The sequence below is a fragment of the Boleophthalmus pectinirostris genome, unplaced genomic scaffold (assembly GCF_026225935.1).
Source record: "Boleophthalmus pectinirostris isolate CB_2022bp ecotype Guang Dong unplaced genomic scaffold, ASM2622593v1 HiC_scaffold_20, whole genome shotgun sequence".
Taxonomy (NCBI): domain Eukaryota; kingdom Metazoa; phylum Chordata; class Actinopteri; order Gobiiformes; family Gobiidae; genus Boleophthalmus; species Boleophthalmus pectinirostris.
This window is the reverse complement of record NW_026571153.1, coordinates 9771255-9788564: the sequence shown is the minus strand read 5'-3', so window position 1 is coordinate 9788564 and position 17310 is coordinate 9771255. Positions and strand designations below refer to the sequence as shown.

General features: G+C 37.3%; 2 protein-coding genes across 2 annotated transcripts; both read left to right on the top strand.

The window, feature by feature from the left end:
- The first annotated feature begins 997 nt into the window (after positions 1-997).
- On the top strand, positions 998-6036 carry trmt10a (tRNA methyltransferase 10A). Its single transcript, XM_020936413.2, has 7 exons — positions 998-1406; positions 2102-2273; positions 2657-2728; positions 3351-3425; positions 3925-4074; positions 4156-4261; positions 5538-6036. Exons 1-7 carry the CDS (start codon positions 1228-1230, stop codon positions 5756-5758), a joined length of 975 nt encoding a protein of 324 aa, XP_020792072.1. The 5' UTR covers positions 998-1227; the 3' UTR covers positions 5759-6036.
- A 1496-nt stretch (positions 6037-7532) lies between these two features.
- Positions 7533-16091, top strand: spata6l (spermatogenesis associated 6-like). The gene is made up of 10 exons (XM_055156816.1): positions 7533-7885; positions 7948-7989; positions 9450-9574; positions 10300-10395; positions 10468-10677; positions 13230-13320; positions 14156-14202; positions 14522-14610; positions 14849-14942; positions 16023-16091. Exons 1-10 carry the CDS (start codon positions 7876-7878, stop codon positions 16089-16091), a joined length of 873 nt encoding a protein of 290 aa, XP_055012791.1. The 5' UTR covers positions 7533-7875.
- The last annotated feature ends 1219 nt before the right edge of the window (positions 16092-17310 follow it).

The window sequence follows — 17310 nt, the reverse complement described above, 5'->3', positions numbered from 1 at the left end:
GCGAGATGTGGAAGATGAAAAAGAGAAGCCTGTTGTCCACTGCTGCTTTATAACACTACTACATTTCAGTGACCACCTAAGCCTGTACTGTTTTAAATTTAATTTAACAAGAAAAATACTTTTATCAATAATCACAAAACACATCTAACAATTCTGAAAGTCATTAGTTTTAAAACTTTACTCACATTCACAGTTTACTTCAGATGCTGAGTATTCTAACATCTTTCTCCAGCCAGAGATTCAATCACATTGAAATAGGCCTGTGCACATCAAGTAAACTGATAAATCACACATTTGTATTTGTACTGTACAGATAAATCTAAATCCTGTGAAGCCTAGCATATTTGGTCTCCCACAATATCGGCACAGTCACAATGTATAGCTTAGGCCTATATTATTATAATATGTCCAATTAAAATGCCAAATTGCCTCCTGAATGAATCTTGGACTCAGTATGTTGGACATTTGAACACATAAATTTAGGCTTCTTTTTCAATTTAAAAACACATATGAATGAACAGTCATTTTTTCCCCCACCAGTTTATTACACAGTCAGACAAACCCGCTGTGAATAAATATCACTTTTTTTTCCTGGTTCTATTTAAATGGAAAAATAAGTAAGTAAATTAAATAGATAAATAAATAGACTGTGTGATATTGAAGCTAAGGATGCAACAGTGTAAGCCCCATGTTGCCAAACATGTTGGCTTTGGCCATTCAAAAAAAATATATTAGTAGTGCAAACATTCTTTCAATATTTTTTTCTTTGGCCTTTACTGATTACCTTGAAGGCCCTGATGATTCTACTCTGCATTAAAAGTGTGGCTGTTTTTCACACGTACAAGACTCGTAAACTCTGAATAACCACATCCATCTGGTCCATGCCATAGAATTATTATAAAATCAATATTAATACGTTTTTATTATAGATCCATGGTTCATGCTTGCGAAATGTTTTTTTAAACGCTGATTTATGACGTCATTTAAAAGCGCCGCCGTCAACATGTGCAGAGTTTTCAATACAAACTAATTCTGCTTTTTCCTGCTTTTTTTTTTTTTTTTTTTTGCTTGATTTTGTTCTTGAACAACTTGCGTCCTCACAGAAACGAACAACCTATAAACCGTATCTAATACAGGAGGAACCTGGCGTACGTGCTTTTTATATGACTTTTCTTTCTTGCCATGCTAACTTGCTAACCCCAACAGCCACCAAAACACTTCATCATCATGGCTAATGAGAATGTGATTATTGTTTCACCGGCTGAAAATAAAGAGCAGAAGGAGGACAGTGAAAGCACGGTAGAAACAATTAAAAACGCCTCCTCAGAGACCCAATGTCTGTCTAAAAGGCAAAGAAAGAAACTTCTGAGACAAAAGAAATGGGAAGAAGAGAGAGAACTGCGAAAGTAAGTTGTATTACATTTGTAATGTGCTGTACAAAATGTTGTAATAGAGCAGGGGTCTCCAACCTTTTTCCACTGGTGAGCTACTTTTACAAAACGACAGTGCCAGAGTTGTTGTTTTGTAAAGTAGCTTTACAAAACTCATTTATGGACCATAAGAAATTGAGTAAATAAAGAGGTATGGCCTTGGATGTCTGTAAAACATAAACCATTATTAATTTACTAGGGCACAAAGCCAGGCATCAAAATGAGACATTTACAGTATTAATAGGCATTTAATAAATTACATTTTAGTTATTCAGAAATTCTTTGGCGAGCTACTTGGAAGAAGGTGAAGAGTTTCTGGTAGCTCCAAGCTACAGGTTGAAGACTCCTGTAGTAGAGAACTTAACCTCTGCTTACCTTTAACATTATATATGATAACAAGATTATGGACTTGCTCTAAACGTCTTTTATTGGAAACATGTTTGTTGGAGAAGACATGGTAAAATAGATTTATTATAGTTGACAAGGAAATACAGTTTTGCATCTCACTGATCCAGCTGCAGTAGAAATAATCATAGGTGTACCAGTGTACAATATTACCTGCAACCATTCATCATTTGCAGTTGGATGGTGGTATATTTTGTATTGACTTGTATATGGTGGTATATATGTGATGAAATTTGTGTTATACATCTGGTTGATCGGTGTTGCAGACAAAAGAGAAAGGACAGAAAGCAACAGCGTCGGCTCCAAAGGCAAAACAATCAGGATGAGGAGAGGACAGACGCTGACAGAAATCCCAGGAAAAGGCTGCGAAAAGAAGTGACCCGCAGCTCTGTCAGGCTGGTGGTGGACTGCAGCTTTGACAGTCTGATGCTTTTGAAGGTACAGCCATAATTTCTATATTATGTTATAGTTTCAAGGCTCAGTCTTGGAAGAAGAACAAGAAGAGAATAATCAGTGTTGGGGAACTAACTACATGTACTGAGAAAAAGTACAGTTTCTTTTTCATTTCATGGCTTTCAGAATGCAGTCACTTTCATAAAATAATCGGATCACATTTGGTACTTTATCAAATTTAATCTTTGAATTACACTTTTTCTCAATGTAATCAGTGGTTATAAAGCTTTTACTAAACAAGGTTTAACATTTTCACAGTTTGAGTTTTAGTTGTAATATTTGTTTTTATGCAGTGAAATCCAACCACCACTGTCATCTCTCACTGTTATCTAAGTCACATTTATGTTTGTCTTCTTTTTTTTTTTAAGGATGTCAGAAAACTTCACAAACAGATCCAGCGGTGTTACGCTACGAACAGACGAGCCCCACATCCAGTCCAAGTTAGTTTCCACTTACCGTATTTTCTGGGCTATTAGGCGCTCTGGATTATAAGACGCACTGTCATTAAATGGTCTATTTTCGAACTTTTTCACAAATAAACCGCACCTGATTTTAAATGAAACACAACAGTTGGATGGGTCAGTGGGACTTTGTTTTGTGCGTGCACAGTGACTCTGGGCTTTGTTCAGTTGTGGCGTGTAGGGAGGGTGCTGTCTGGGACCGCTGGATTGTCGGCATGTTCGCAGTGACTCAGTTGTTCAGTTGTGTCTAGAAGTGGCACATTGCACTCACTTTTTCAGTTCGTTCCTCCGTTCCTCGTCGGCGTGGAGTGATGAGTGTGGCTGTGTGTGTTTATCGCTGCGCGGTCACTGTCTGCTCCGTGTGTGTTTGCGTGCGCTGCGGGTGGTGCGGCTTTGTAGTTTACTGAAGTCGTGCTGGGACACCCGAGTAGATTCGTGTATAGGTCGCTCTGGATTGTGGGGTGCAGTCGTTTTTTGATGGGGTTGGAGGCTTAAGAGCACACCTAATAGCCCGGAAAATACGGTAACTTGACTTTCCAAATCCCACACAGATGGTAAGATGTCATTATATGTGATATAATGTGTCCTGTCAATTCATCAGTTCATAGTGACAAGCTTGGGTGGACAGCTGAAACAGAGCATGGACGAAAAGGACAAAGGATGGGTCAACTGGAAGGTGAGGCATAAACTAAAAATGATGAGCCCTTTTTTGCCACTGAAATATTTTATTTAGCATTGTCTTAAGTGTCAGAAAATAACAGAGATATTAACACAACGAAACTCAGAAGGCAGAATTCAGGTTTTTACTCACAGCGAGGGACAGTGGCGCCTACTACAGCTCCCTTAAACTGTCAGAGGCTCACTTTCCCTCGCTCCGTATTTATTGAATCACACAGGTTACAAGACAAATGGATGGTTACTTTTTTCTATCACAGTGGAAAAGTACTGAGCAACAGTTTAATATCAAATAAGAGTGTGGTGTGTGTGTCAGCTGCTGAGTGGTTTGTATCAGTGTGGGTGCTGGTGGACTGTGCGTGGGAAGGGACAGATAATGAGGAACTGGTTGTCCCATGTGATGTGTCCTTGAATACCCTTTGATAACAATAAGACAAAGAAGCATATATACAGCACTTTTAAACTCTTTAACATTAAGCTTTTGTTTTTGCTGTGATTAGGACATCTCTTTCAAATCAGAGCACTACAGTGAAGTTGTGGCCAAAGAGGACCTGGTGTACCTCACTTCAGACTCTCCAAACGTGTTGACAGAACTGGACCAAAACAAGGCCTATGTCATAGGAGGCCTGGTGGACCACAACCACCATAAGGTCTGACTGTCTTGTGTCATTTTGGTTTGGATTGAGTACTACAAACTTTACTGATGTTTTTTTTTTTTTTTTCGTTTCCAGGGTATTACTTTTGAGAAGGCAAAGGAGCTTGGGATTGCTCATGCTCAGCTTCCACTCAGCAGTTTTGTAAAGATGAACAGCCGCAAAGTCCTGGCTGTCAACCATGGTATGATTCTTATTAGTCTGGAAATAAAGCAGCGTGAATCCATTAGTGTTAAACATTAAGTTCACGATGTAACTTTTCTGGTGGAGTGTGTAGTTACCTGCTCGCTTTCATGTAGGTGTTTTTTTTTTTTTCCCCCAAATGTTCAACCATATGGCATTAAACTCTTCTGTCTTTATGGAGACCACAAGGTGAGACCACAAGAGGGCAGGTACAGGTCAGAAATGTGAAGAGGCAACCACAGTCACCATAAGAGTACATGTTTGCACACGCCCAAAAAAACATGCAGTTGAATATGTGCATCACCATAGAACAATTTAGACAAAACAATAAGATCTACATGGAGACAAGCAGGCGATGGACCCTGAACCAGAAAAGTTGCAAAATTGTTGTCTGTATTTCACTAGAATATTTAAGACCTATCATTTAAAACAGTGTTTCCCAAACTTTTTTTTTGGGGACCCATATTTTAAAAGTCACAACGCGACCCAAGTCAATAGACATTATTTGTAAATCACAAACTAAAAGTAGATTTAACCATTATTAAATATTAATAAGGATATTTTATTGTTGACTGAGTGATCGTGTCTCTCTGAACAATTAGTATTACTCAAGTTTTAAACAATGAAAAACAATAACCAGTAATGAAAGGATCCATAAATTGCCTATTTGGACATTAAATTTAGCCCATTTCTTTTTCTTTTCAACATTCAATTAAACCAGCAATATTGGAACAAAATAGTCAATAAAATACTTACAAAAAGAGTAGAAATTATACAAAACAGGTCTTAACATTTCAACATTTCTAATGAGATAGGTGTACCTGTCTGCATTTTTGTAACTTATTCCAGTCTGGGTGCAGGAGGAGACCGCAGCAGCAGATCAGACGCAGCATTCAGTCTGTTTCTGTGCTTTGTCTTTATTTTTGTGAGCACAGAAAATCCCAGTTCACACATATATGTAGTAGTGAAAGAAATAAACATAGAAATACTGGCCCTATTGAGGACAGGATATTCTGACAAAATGCTTATCCAGAATGACGATAACGTCACAGATCCGTGTATACAACTGTATATGTAAAAGTATATTATGTAGATTGTGACAAGGTGACCCAAAAAAAATCTCCTGTGACCAAGTCTTTGGGAATCAGTGGTTAAAAAATGAAAGTGTGCTACTAAAATGTGTTTAACAGACTTTATAGGTTTTAATTATCTGTTAAAAAGCCATTTTCATATCTAATCGTCAGTTCTTCTGTACCTGTATCTTCTTAAAATTGCAGTGTTTGAGATCATCCTGTCGTATTTGGAGAAGGGTAACTGGCAAGACGCCTTCTTTACAGTCCTACCACAGAGGAAAGGAGCTGTGGCTCTGGACCAGGACGGAACAGGAGCCCAGGACCAAGATGAGCAAGCAGAGGAAGAGGAACAAGAATCGGACTCAGATTCTGATGAAGAGGCACCTCTACAGACAGAGAAAAACACAGAGGGCACATCGAGCTAACCAAATAAACAAAATGAAAAAGTGGACTTTGACTGAAGCATTTTGGGTTAAATTAAGAAGATTGATGGCTTTTCTTGGATATTGAACTTTATTTTTTACACTCTTATTTATTTTAAATGTTCAGCTTGACCTGAGCAGCAACAAATCAGTTCACACCCCATTTTCTGATGCTTAGTTGAATAAGCACTTTTCATAAAACAGTGTTCAATATTTTGGATCATTATTCATTGTGAAATCATTTTCAGGGGTTATCAGAATAAAAGGAGGCTTATACGTGAGAGCTTGTGGCACCTTTTTTTTTTCAGCCTAAGACTAGATACTTAACAACTAGATATTTCTTGTTTTTTTTCCCCATAAATTTTGTAGTAATTATGTGTCAAAGAAAATTAACAAAAGCAGTGAGTAAACTCAGAACTAAACATAACTCAAATAATCACTTTTGGGCATCATGGGTATGTGGTTTACGTAGTGAAATTAAAACCATGTCCATGACCAGAACTGCATTTCGAAGATTTATTCCAGTTTTGCAGGCAAACAACAAAGGGTACATGATCCAGACCTACTTGCTGCCTCTCCTGTGGACTGATAAAAAAAAAAAAGGCCCACCTAAATGCACTTTAGTCCTGCTGTAACTCTTCTTTTATCCCCTAGGTGCCCCACAGATTAAACCAAAAACAGAAAAGGTGCTAACTAGGGATGTAATGATATCCAAATCTCACGGTACAATATTTATTATATTTTCTGGAGGTTAACAAAATTGTGAATATGCTACTTTTTCCTCTTAAAACACCTTGACAAGACTTAATCCAAAGAACTATGACCTAAAAGTGCTTAGAACTGTTATTTCTTCTTGTAGTCTGCACTGAAATGGAGCAAAGGATCATGGTCTATGTAGTTCCTTCTATTTTTTTTTAGCTATTGCTGTACCATAACTCTTAATTTAAGCAAAGAGACTTGTAATTCGATATATTGTGATGGTCCACGATATTATTGTAAGAACTTTTGTCGATACGATCTCACGATATTTTGGTTATTGTAACACCCCTAGTGCTAACGTAAATAATAGCAAATTAGACTAAACTAAAAACATAATTTTAACATGGCAAAAATATATTCTACAAATTAACAAAAGTAAATTGGTAAAATAACTGACGAACAAAATCATTAAACTAATCTTAGAATAAACAAAATAAGCAAATAGTTCCTACACTGGGTCACTCGTGCCGCCGGAAGTTGTGGTATCCTTGGTAACACGAGTAAGGTGACGCTTTGCGCTCGCGGAGTTCATAGAAGAAGATATTACTCTGCAGAATAGTACAATGTCTCGAAAAGCCCTCAAAGTGCTAGTGGAAATAAATATTCGGGCGGTAAGATGCATTTTCCATCTTTGCAGTTTGTAAATAATGAGGAAGACATTTTGTGCTTGAAGTTGCAGAGCTGTAAAAGCAAGACGTCAAAGTCAAGAATAAAACATTGGCATTGTTATGTTGATACTGGCTTCTTTTAAGATAATTTCTTCTTTTAATAAAGCTTTTTAGGTCAGTATATATGCACTAGTTTGCTGTTGCTGTGATAGTTTTAAAGTAGAAACTGCAAAAAGGAGCTACAGAAAAAACTGTCTGCATGTTTTTGCTTAGGTAGTTCCATTCCTTTTTTTTTTTTTCTTCTAAATTAATCTCTTGCAATAACGATATTTATCTGTTTTCTGTTTCAAAAATTACAAACTAGAAGCTATTAACCCTGCAGCCTTCACATCAAACCACCAGCAGGACACACCAGATGCACTTGTGTGTCTTTGTCTCCCCCTGCTGCACTACAGTGGAAATGCAGTACTGTAAATGCTACTGATCTTACATTCTTACATTTCTGTGTCAGGTGTCATGTCCTGGAGTTCGGCTCATGGCGTATGAAGACATCTACCTCAGTGTGTGTTTCATGGGCCAATTCAGACAGTCCCAGTGCCTGCCCGCTGTGTTCCCTCTGCTTTTTCACGAGAAGATGACATTTGAAAAGGCAAGTTCATATAATGTACAATCTTGTTTTGTTTTTGTTTGTTCAATTTTTTTGGATTTGTTCAGATTTACAGGTATGCACTTGACCCAGGGGATATTGCAGTGATGCTTCAATGTAAGACACTTAATCGTGGCCCCATCCTTTTGTTTGTATTTTAACCAAGTTTTTTCTTTCAGATGAGACAGTCCGAATTGAACTTGTGCAACTCATACCACCAAGTAAGTATTATTATCAGCAATAATGGGTAAATAAACATGTATATAGTGTTGCTGAGCATACTAGGGTGGTCCTTCAAAGCATGATAAAAAATAAAGTTTCAGATAACCTCGATTAGAAGCCTGCATGAGGTTTTAGCATCCAAAAGATGATTTAGGAAGAAATTTGAAAGAAAAACGGGATGGTTTGCAGGTTACTCATGATGCATGAAGTTTTGAAGCTCCTGCAAATGATTTAGTTTTCCTTCAGAAGCTGTCACAGTATAAACATTCAGTTGTCAAGAAAGCAGTCTTAACAGCTTTTGGTCGACATCTTTGGTACTTGAGTGAGGAAATGTTTGCCTGGCATTTTTCGACTAATTAATTAATTAATTAATTAATTAATCATTGCATTTATATAGTGCCTTTCAAGATACCCAAAGCACTTTACAGTTCATTCATTCACTCAACACTGAGTGGTGGTAAGCTACTACTGTAGCCACAGCTGCACCATCAGCCTCTCCAACTCACCACTTTCATACTAGGCACTGTGGGTGAAGTGTCTTGCCTAAGAACACAACAACAGTTTTTGTCACTGGCGCCCCCTTATGGCACATGGAATTCCCAGTGGTCTTCCATCCATGTAATACCCAGGCCCAGCCTTGATTAACTTCTGAGATCTGACGGGATCAGGATTTGACAAGCTGGTAACACACTGTTGAACAGAAGAAGTTGATGGTTCACAATATTATGGAAAAGGACGGTTCAGAGGTTCCACCAAAGCACTGTGAAGCCCTTAATCAAGAAGATTATGAAGGGAAGTAGATCAGTGATTTTATCTCCACCAGCAAGAGGTTGGTGGAGATAAAACTTGATCTTGATCTGCCAAAAACATTTGGCAGATCAAGAGCTTTCCCAGTAGACTGGGCTGATGATGCAGACTTTCAGAAGGCTGATAAAACTGTGCATTCTAGGAAAGTTGTCAATGACGTTGCTGAAAAGGGGGTGAAGTTTATAAAATATTTTAACTGTATATACTGCAGAACACAGGCACAGCTTTTGTGACGCCAACAAAACCACAGTGGTTGCTGGACTTTCTAAGTAACTTTTTATGGACTTCATGTGCTTTCTAAGCAACATTTATGCAAGTTTCAGTTTGTGTTTGCAGATAAAATGACAAATTATTCGAATACGCCTTATTTATTTGGTTCTCTATGTTATTGTATAGGCCCTATCGGGCAAGTGTTTTGAGCCACCTCTAAATATTAAGTAATTTGCATAAAATATGGACCCAAATGCAGCGTTCTAATCTAAAGAATCTAAAAAAACAACCTATTAGGATATACATTTTTTACATTCTTTTGCTTATTTCTCGATTGTGGGGAAAAAAGTCATGCACCTTTAGTGTTTTGTACCACCACATGCAGCTTGTGTGATCTGGAAATGTAAACATTACACAAGTCTTGTTTATTGCCTTCTGACAGTGGGAATGACTTTGGCCTACTACGCAAATGATGCTCGCAGATTCCTCTTCCCAGAACCAAAGCTCGTTCCTCCATTTTCTGGAACTGAGCAGGCGGTTTTGATGATACAATCGGAGAATTTTCCTGTGAGTCCAGTGTTATTTTTGTTAACTATTCAATGTATGTGGGTGTTATGTTCATTAAAAGTGCCCTATGAAACATTTTCTGGTGAACTGCCCACCACCTCATCATAATGGAGATGATGTCTACAAAGAGACAAGCAGTAGACATATTATTGAGCAATATAAATGCTCATAGTTGAATAAATGTGAGGTACATTTAATGCCATTCTGTAGAAAATAACAGGCAAAAAATAACATCTCCTTGGTGGCAGCTTCTCTAAAAAATACATAATGCTCCTTTAAAGGTCCTATATTAAACAAAATTCACTCTTGTGACCTTTAAGTCATGTTTATAATGTTGTCAACTCCTCAGAACAGACCTGGAGTTGTGTTTTGTTTCATTCACACATTTTGTAAGGCTTTCTACATCTCCAAATGTCCTGTAGTAGTAGTTTACAGTTGACAGCTCCTTTTACCTTTCAGTAGAGAGTCTGAAATCATCCAAACGATTCTAGTGAAGGTGTATGGAGTTTAAAAACACAGTGGTGCAGTTCTAGTATTATCATATGACATCACAAGGTGGAACAGAGTGTTTTCTGTTTGAGAGAAGAACAACCTGTGCAGCATTTGTGTGTTAAACATGTGTCAATGAAACAAAACACAACTCCAGGCATGTTTGTGATGAGGAAATAATATAACATAGATCTAAAAATATAAATTAAAGAATATTATACTTCATATTTTGACAGGGTATTATTTGTCCAAGATTGGAATTCTCAACTTCAACATCCATCTTTGAGTGTGCAGCAAATGCAGAGATCACTGATTACCCAAATGTACCAATGGTAATTATATAAACTGGTCATTTTTCCTGATTATAACAAACCAGCATAGTACTTTTTAAATCTTTAATCCAGAGGCCATTGGTGAAGAGACCAAGACGCTGTAGCAGACCCGGGACCTCCTCCCCTCAGAGAAAACCTGTCAGTGTGGGGAGGAGGAGGAGTGCCAGGGGAGACCGGGGCATCTCCAGGGCCCGCTCCATGTCTCCTGTGAGGGGCGGCAATAACCAGCGCCAGCTCAGCCTGGACTCAGACCACCAGGATCCAGCCAGCAGTCCAACACATGTAAGTACCACCATACACCAGCAGGAGGAGGCAGAGAGCAAAATGTACATATTTGTGCTGATGTTTCTCTTTTTTTTTTGTTTTTTTGCTTTTCATAATACTTTGTTTCTCATTTCAAAACACAATGAGCAAAACAGAATGTGCCATATGTTGAGTTTTGTGTTTATTACAGGTCATATATTGCACAAAATTGACTCTTGAGAGGTTTAAGTCATGTTATAATGTTTTTACCTCCTCAAAAACAGACCTGGAGTTGTGTTTTGTTTTATTCATACGTTACATAAATCTGAGTTACCCTTTATTATTAATCTGTCTACATCTCCAAAGCCCAAAATCCCAATTTGAGATGTCATGAAGCACTAGTTTTCAAGTTAACAGCTGTCTTTTACCTTTAGTTCAGTAGAGATCGGCATTTCCAAGGCTGAAATAATCCAAATGATTCTAGAGACACAGTGGAGTACTTTCAGTGGAGTGTTTTCAATTTGAAGAACTCAGTCTGAATATGCAGGATTTGTGTTTTAAACATGTGTGAATTAAACAAAACAACTCCAGGTATGTTTAATGGTACAATACATAGAGCACATTCAACTTTTTTACTTGTTAATCTAACGTATACTTGTTCAGCCTCATACTTATTCGTAATGCTATTGGCTACACTGACCCAGGTGTTTTTTCATAGAGATGGTCAAATAGTTACAGAAATTTTCTACAAACATTTATTCTGTGTTAGCACTTAAAAGTGTACTTTGAGATTAAATTTATCTATCTTGATTCTCCATAGAAACAAGCAGGAGAGGTGACCTACCACTTACTGTAAGAATGTTTTCAATGCTATGGAGCAATATCATTTATTTATTTATGTATTTATTTACTTATTTATTTAATAGGGAGAGTGCACATTAATGAACATCTACAGCATTGCAGTGTAAATGAGCCAGATTATAGCAAAAAAGCTCATTTCCATCTGTAGTCCCTCGGCAGGTAACACCACAAATTTAACAGAAAAAAACAACAATAACAAGTGATAGTTCTAAACTAAAAGTGTCCACAAGTCTGTTTTTCCTTTAGCCGCTGTTTCAAGTGGGATTTGAAAGTGTCCAGTGACTGTTCCATAACTTAGTGCCTCTGACTGACATTGACACACTTTGTCCAAATGTGGTGTGTCTGTGTGGGAGCTCACAGTTCCCCTGGATTGTGGCCCCAGCTCCCATCCCACTGACAGTCTTTACTTTAATAAAATCCTGTAACGGGAGGGAGGGCAAGTCCATACAAAATTTTATATATAAAACATCTATATCTAAAATCAACAAAATTATTAAAATTAAGCAAGTTTTACTTGTCTAAAATAGTGCAGGGATGAAATGAGAATGGTTTCTGGTCCAGTATTTTTACAGGTTTTTAAAAAAGTGATTCGACTGGTTTGAGTTTTGAGCCAGCAGCAAGTGACCATGTGGTTCTGCAATTCTCTGTATGAGACAGAATCATGGAGTGTAAAAACGTTTGTGCTGCATATAAAGTCATGAAGGATCTTACCTGTCTAAAATTCACAAAGTTAAAATTAGCAGTTTTCGTGAGGTGATTAATGTGTTTCTTAAATGTCAATCTTGGGTCCAACGGCAGTCCTGGGTATTTAAACTCTTTGACGTGGCTGAGTTCTACCCTGTCCAGAAAGACACTGGACAACTGTAACTCAGTTGATTTTTACTGAACATCATGCAGACAGTTTTCTTTATATTGAGTTGCAAGCATGAGTTCTTGACCCACTTTTGGACATGAATCTTGGCTGATGTTAACTTTTCTGAAGCTTCTTGTACAGTTTTGGCATGTGTAAAGATTACAGCATCATCAGCATACAGCTGAACATTGACATTTGGACACATTTCAGCTAGATCATTATATAAACTAAATAAAATAGGTCCTAAAATACTACCTTTGATGATAAGCGTAAAACTACATTCTACACACTAAAGATGCCAAAATTATTACCTCCGCCAAGGAGGTTATGTTTTTGCCGGCGTTTGTCTGTTTGTTTGTTTGTTTGTTTGTCTGTTAGCAACATAACTCAAAAAGTTATGGACCGATTTTGATGAAATTTTCAGGATTTGTTGGAAATGTGAAAAGGAAGAACTGATTTCATTTTGGAGGTGATCCGGAAGAAATCCTGGATTCTGGATCACTTTGAAATTTTAGTTAACATTGTGGTAAATGGGGCCAAAAATTTTGTTTCTCAATATCTCGGTTAATTATTGACCAAACCCCATGAAATTTGACTCAGGGATGGACAATGGGATCCTCTTTCATATTCCAAAGTCTGATCCGGATCTGATCCAGAAGACTGATTTTATCGCAATTTATATAAAAAATGGGGGTAGTCCTTGGCGGAGGTCTGCGCTCTCTGAGTGCTTTTCTAGTTGTAGTTGCGACAATCCAGTTTTATTGGATTACTGCTTTATAGTCTTGTTTCTTTACACAACAATTTGAGGAAACAAGTACAAACAGTTCCGGTCACTAACACATAAACTCACTGATTGTACTCCGTGTCATATTCACAGGGTTTGTCCTTAAGGGCTGGAGCCAGATCTGCATCGCCCCATCTGACATCAACACTCAGCAGTCCAGCAGTGAGCAGGTCTCCCTCTGCAGGTGCACGGGCCTATTCAAAATATGTTGAAATTAATTGGTTAATTGATAATCCTGATTATACATTTGATGACATGATTATAAGATTAATAATATAATAACTGTGACCATTTTAGAAGCAAAATAAATATATATATTCAGTCTATTCATGTGTTTAAGATTCCTGTTGTGTGCAAAATTGAGACTTTTTCACGCTCAGAAGGTATAATAATTTGTTTTTAGTTGTTAATTGCTATAGCAACAATCCTAACTTTTCATCATCCTTAAACACATGGAAAGTTTTTTTTTTTAAAGAAGTGTTTTTTTTATTTTATCTGATTATTTATGTATCATTAACTGTAATAATGCTTGAAGTTTTTGAATGACAATGTAAAGAGACAGTTCGGAATTTTGGACATAGGACCTCATTTCCTTGTGAGTCAGAGTGTTGGAGACGTGTGGAGACTGTCCCTTTAAGCAATGTGGATAAAAACGAGTTAAGAATTTTCCAGTTCCAGTTGTTTGGTCAGAGTGTCAATAATCGTAAATAATTGTTATATGATGTTTCTTCTCACATAATTTGATATTGTGGCATTGTTCAAATTTTGATTTAATTTAGATTTTGTTTATTCATATCTGGCTTAGTTTGAATTCTGTTGTGAACCTTATTTAAACTCGAAAATGTTTGATGCCATTAACTGACTTTGTTGTCAACAATTTTGAGCTTCTTAAATAGTCAATGATTCATTTTAGTACTTCTACAAATTGTCCTGTAAAACTTGTTTATTGCTATATGACTCTGTGCACATGACCTGCTGTACTTCCAACATGGTGAACTTTTGCCTATTTTCTGTTTTAGTGAGATTTGCATCACCAGAGCCCAGACAGTCCTTATCTAATGGTCAGGTACGCAGCTTTTCTGTTTTTACATTTTGTGTTAAATTTGAGCAAAAGTTATTCCGGTGGCATTGGTATTTTAGTCTTAGTTATTAAAGAATATAAACATGAAAAATAAATAAACTGTGTTGTTAATAAATACTTTTGTGAATAAATTGTTAATAAATAATATAAATAAAATAAAACAAAATGAAATGAAATTATATGAAACAAAATAAAATGAAATAAAATAAAATAAAAATAAATTAAATAAAGTAAAATTAAATAAAGTAAAATGAAATTAAATTAAATGAAAAGTTTATTTCAACTGCACTTTTTGGTTTTATAGGTTGAGGAGACAGTCAATGACCTAAATCTACAAGATTCATTCCAGAGTACTGACCTTTCTCCTCTGCGTCAGTCTGCTACACCTAGAAGGTACGTGCACATTTTTAACTCTATAAAAGACTATTGTACTCGAAGTGCCTGTTTTTTATTTAATGTTGCCAGATAAAAAAGTACAGCAACAGTTACAACCTGTACCCAGTGACCACTTCTGCATAACGAGGGCACTTTGTTATATGGAAGGGAATTTTTAAAGTGGTCACGTCTGGCAGGTTTAAAGACTTGGATTTTTGCCTGTATCTGCTTTCATCCTTCTTATTCCTCTGTGTAGATCTACATCAAGCACTCACTTAATGTGGGAGGAGGTCCAAGAGCGAGTGCGTGGTCTTCTCACTACCCCCAAAGCTGTGCGCCGACTTACCTTTGTACGTAACTCAAAGAAGTAAATAAGATGTGCATGTATTTCAAAGGTGGTGTCCACGTTTTTATTTTCAAATGGATTGCAGGGGCTTATAAAACATAGGAGATCCACTGTTTTTCAATGAAATATCCAAACTTTCTGAAGCGTTTATAAAAAAAAATCACGGTGGAACCATGAACTTTGTGCCAGTTTTAGCTGAAGAAAAGAGGTCACTGGGTCATAAAAAAGTTAAAAATAGCAGTACAAGTGCTTTATGGGGGTTATACTTAACAGGAAGTTACCCTGGGCAATAAACAAAGGAAAACAACAGGTTAGAGAGAAATAAAAACAGAACCAGGAAAACAAAAATACAACAGAAAAAAAGAGCACAGGCATTGTAACTTTACCGTACATCAGGGGCATAACAGAAAAAGTGCAGAGGGCAACAATATCAACACACCAGTGAAACCGTACAGAAAACTCAGGCAACTACTCATCCACCCGAAAGACAAAATAGAAACGGAGCATAAATGTAATGTCATATACGAAATACCCTGCATGTCCTGGAACAAAACATACATCGGGGAAACAGGGAGGGCGATCAGTACAGGAAAGAATGAACACAGAACAGAATGCCAGAAGGAAGCAGCAAAGGCTTGCACACGAGCAACAAAACACTAAGCAGAACAGGAACAACTCAAATCAGCCGTCTCTGAGCACTGTACAAGAGAGAACCATATTATGGACTGGGACAGAGCAAACATCATTGGAACAGAGGAAAATAAACACCGTCGCTGGATTAAAGAGGCAATTGAAATACAGAAACGTGCCCACTGGACGATAAACCGGGATGAGGGGGCTTTTTTGCTCTCACACACCTGGGATACTGTCCTGAGGAAGTCTGACTGCAGATGTTGCTGTCATTCTGCCTCCACCGAGAGAGATATAGATAGATATACACAGATATTCACCAAATCATCTCACAGTTAAAAAGCAAATTCCATAGTAGACCTGTCCTCTTGTTCTTGTTTTATTTTAAACTATTAATTAAAGATTCAAGAACGATGTCACGTGAACACAACCTTTTTTCTTTCATTTCTTCCAGGGAGTCACAAACCGAGAAGTAGATGAAGTTTTGGCACGAAGATCGATCTCTCCTGGTCCTCCGATATAACGCCAGTCATCCATAGGTTAGGTTGCTTTATTTGTACCCGTAGGTAAATTTGTTTTGCAGATTTGAGAGACTGATCCCACATTTCATCTTTCATTCATCCACATTATGCACAATAACACGTATAAAAACACAATTCCAAAATAAAGTGTTACAGTGCTCCAGTGCTGAATGGTTTGTTCCATAAACAATTAGCTAAATTCAAAGGTACAAACATACTAAAATTTATAGATAAATAGATTACACTTACTATACTTACCATTCATAAATATGAGAGCAGCTGGAACGAAGCTCCTTTTAAAACCTGACCAAAGGGAAGCAGCTGAAACTCTGAATTTCGTGGATGTTGCACGTCTTTAAAAATCCTTTGGGACATCCTCTGTAAGTGTCTTGAGTCCAGAGAGTTCAGCCTTCTCTGAGGTTGGACAATCACCTCACTCGCCCATTTAACCAACTGATTCAGCGAGTTCTTGTTTTTTAGCAGAGACACTCCCAAGCCATGAGACCAATGAAAACGTTAAAACTGATTCCATAAACCAGGGTGTCCAAACTTTTTTCATCAAGGGCCACATATCAAACACAGATGAAGCAGAGGGCCGATAGACTGGTGCTCCTTACAGTGAATAATTAAAATATATGCATGTTTAACACGTTAGAATGACCTTTTATTCAGGCAAAGATCCTTAAACCTGCACATTAAACATTGAACATTAGCTTTATCAAGGTAGATTTTAAAAAATCTTGCAGTAAAAATTTTATTTTTGATTGATGCAAGGTAATTTGGGTCAATTCACTTGGAAGTCTGAGGGCCAAGAAAAAGTTGTCTGAACATGCTTGCGATAAACGTTTTATAGAACAGTGTTATTGTCGTTCTGTCTACATGGTAAAAGGACAATTTCCTCAGACAATAAAGGTGCTGGGGGCCTCTTTTACACACAGCAGTACAATTATCATCAAAACTCAAATTTAGAATCCAACAGTGTTCCAAGATACTTATAGGAGTCCAGACACACAACTGACTGCCCCTTTATATATGTGTTATTCTGAGGCGCATTTTTTCAAAAGTCAATAATCACATCTTTCGTTTTGGACACATTTATGAGTAGATATGACTCTTCACGCCATTTTACAAACTCATCAACAACGGACCCATGTTGGTTTTCATTTTTCTGGAGCAAGCTCATAATGACAGAAAACTGCTAGTCGCTGCGTGTGCATGCGC

Excerpts from the sequence above, each read along its gene's own strand:
- spata6l (XM_055156816.1), top strand. Across the intron at positions 14,611-14,848 it reads CAGTCTGCTACACCTAGAAG|ATCTACATCAAGCACTCACT; the intron begins GTACGTGCACAT and ends TCCTCTGTGTAG. Across the intron at positions 14,943-16,022 it reads CTGTGCGCCGACTTACCTTT|GGAGTCACAAACCGAGAAGT; the intron begins GTACGTAACTCA and ends CATTTCTTCCAG.
- trmt10a (XM_020936413.2), top strand. The coding sequence starts at position 1,228 with ATGGCTAATGAGAATGTGATTATTGTTTCACCGGCTGAAAATAAAGAG. Across the intron at positions 4,075-4,155 it reads TGGACCACAACCACCATAAG|GGTATTACTTTTGAGAAGGC; the intron begins GTCTGACTGTCT and ends TTTCGTTTCCAG. Across the intron at positions 4,262-5,537 it reads AGTCCTGGCTGTCAACCATG|TGTTTGAGATCATCCTGTCG; the intron begins GTATGATTCTTA and ends TTAAAATTGCAG.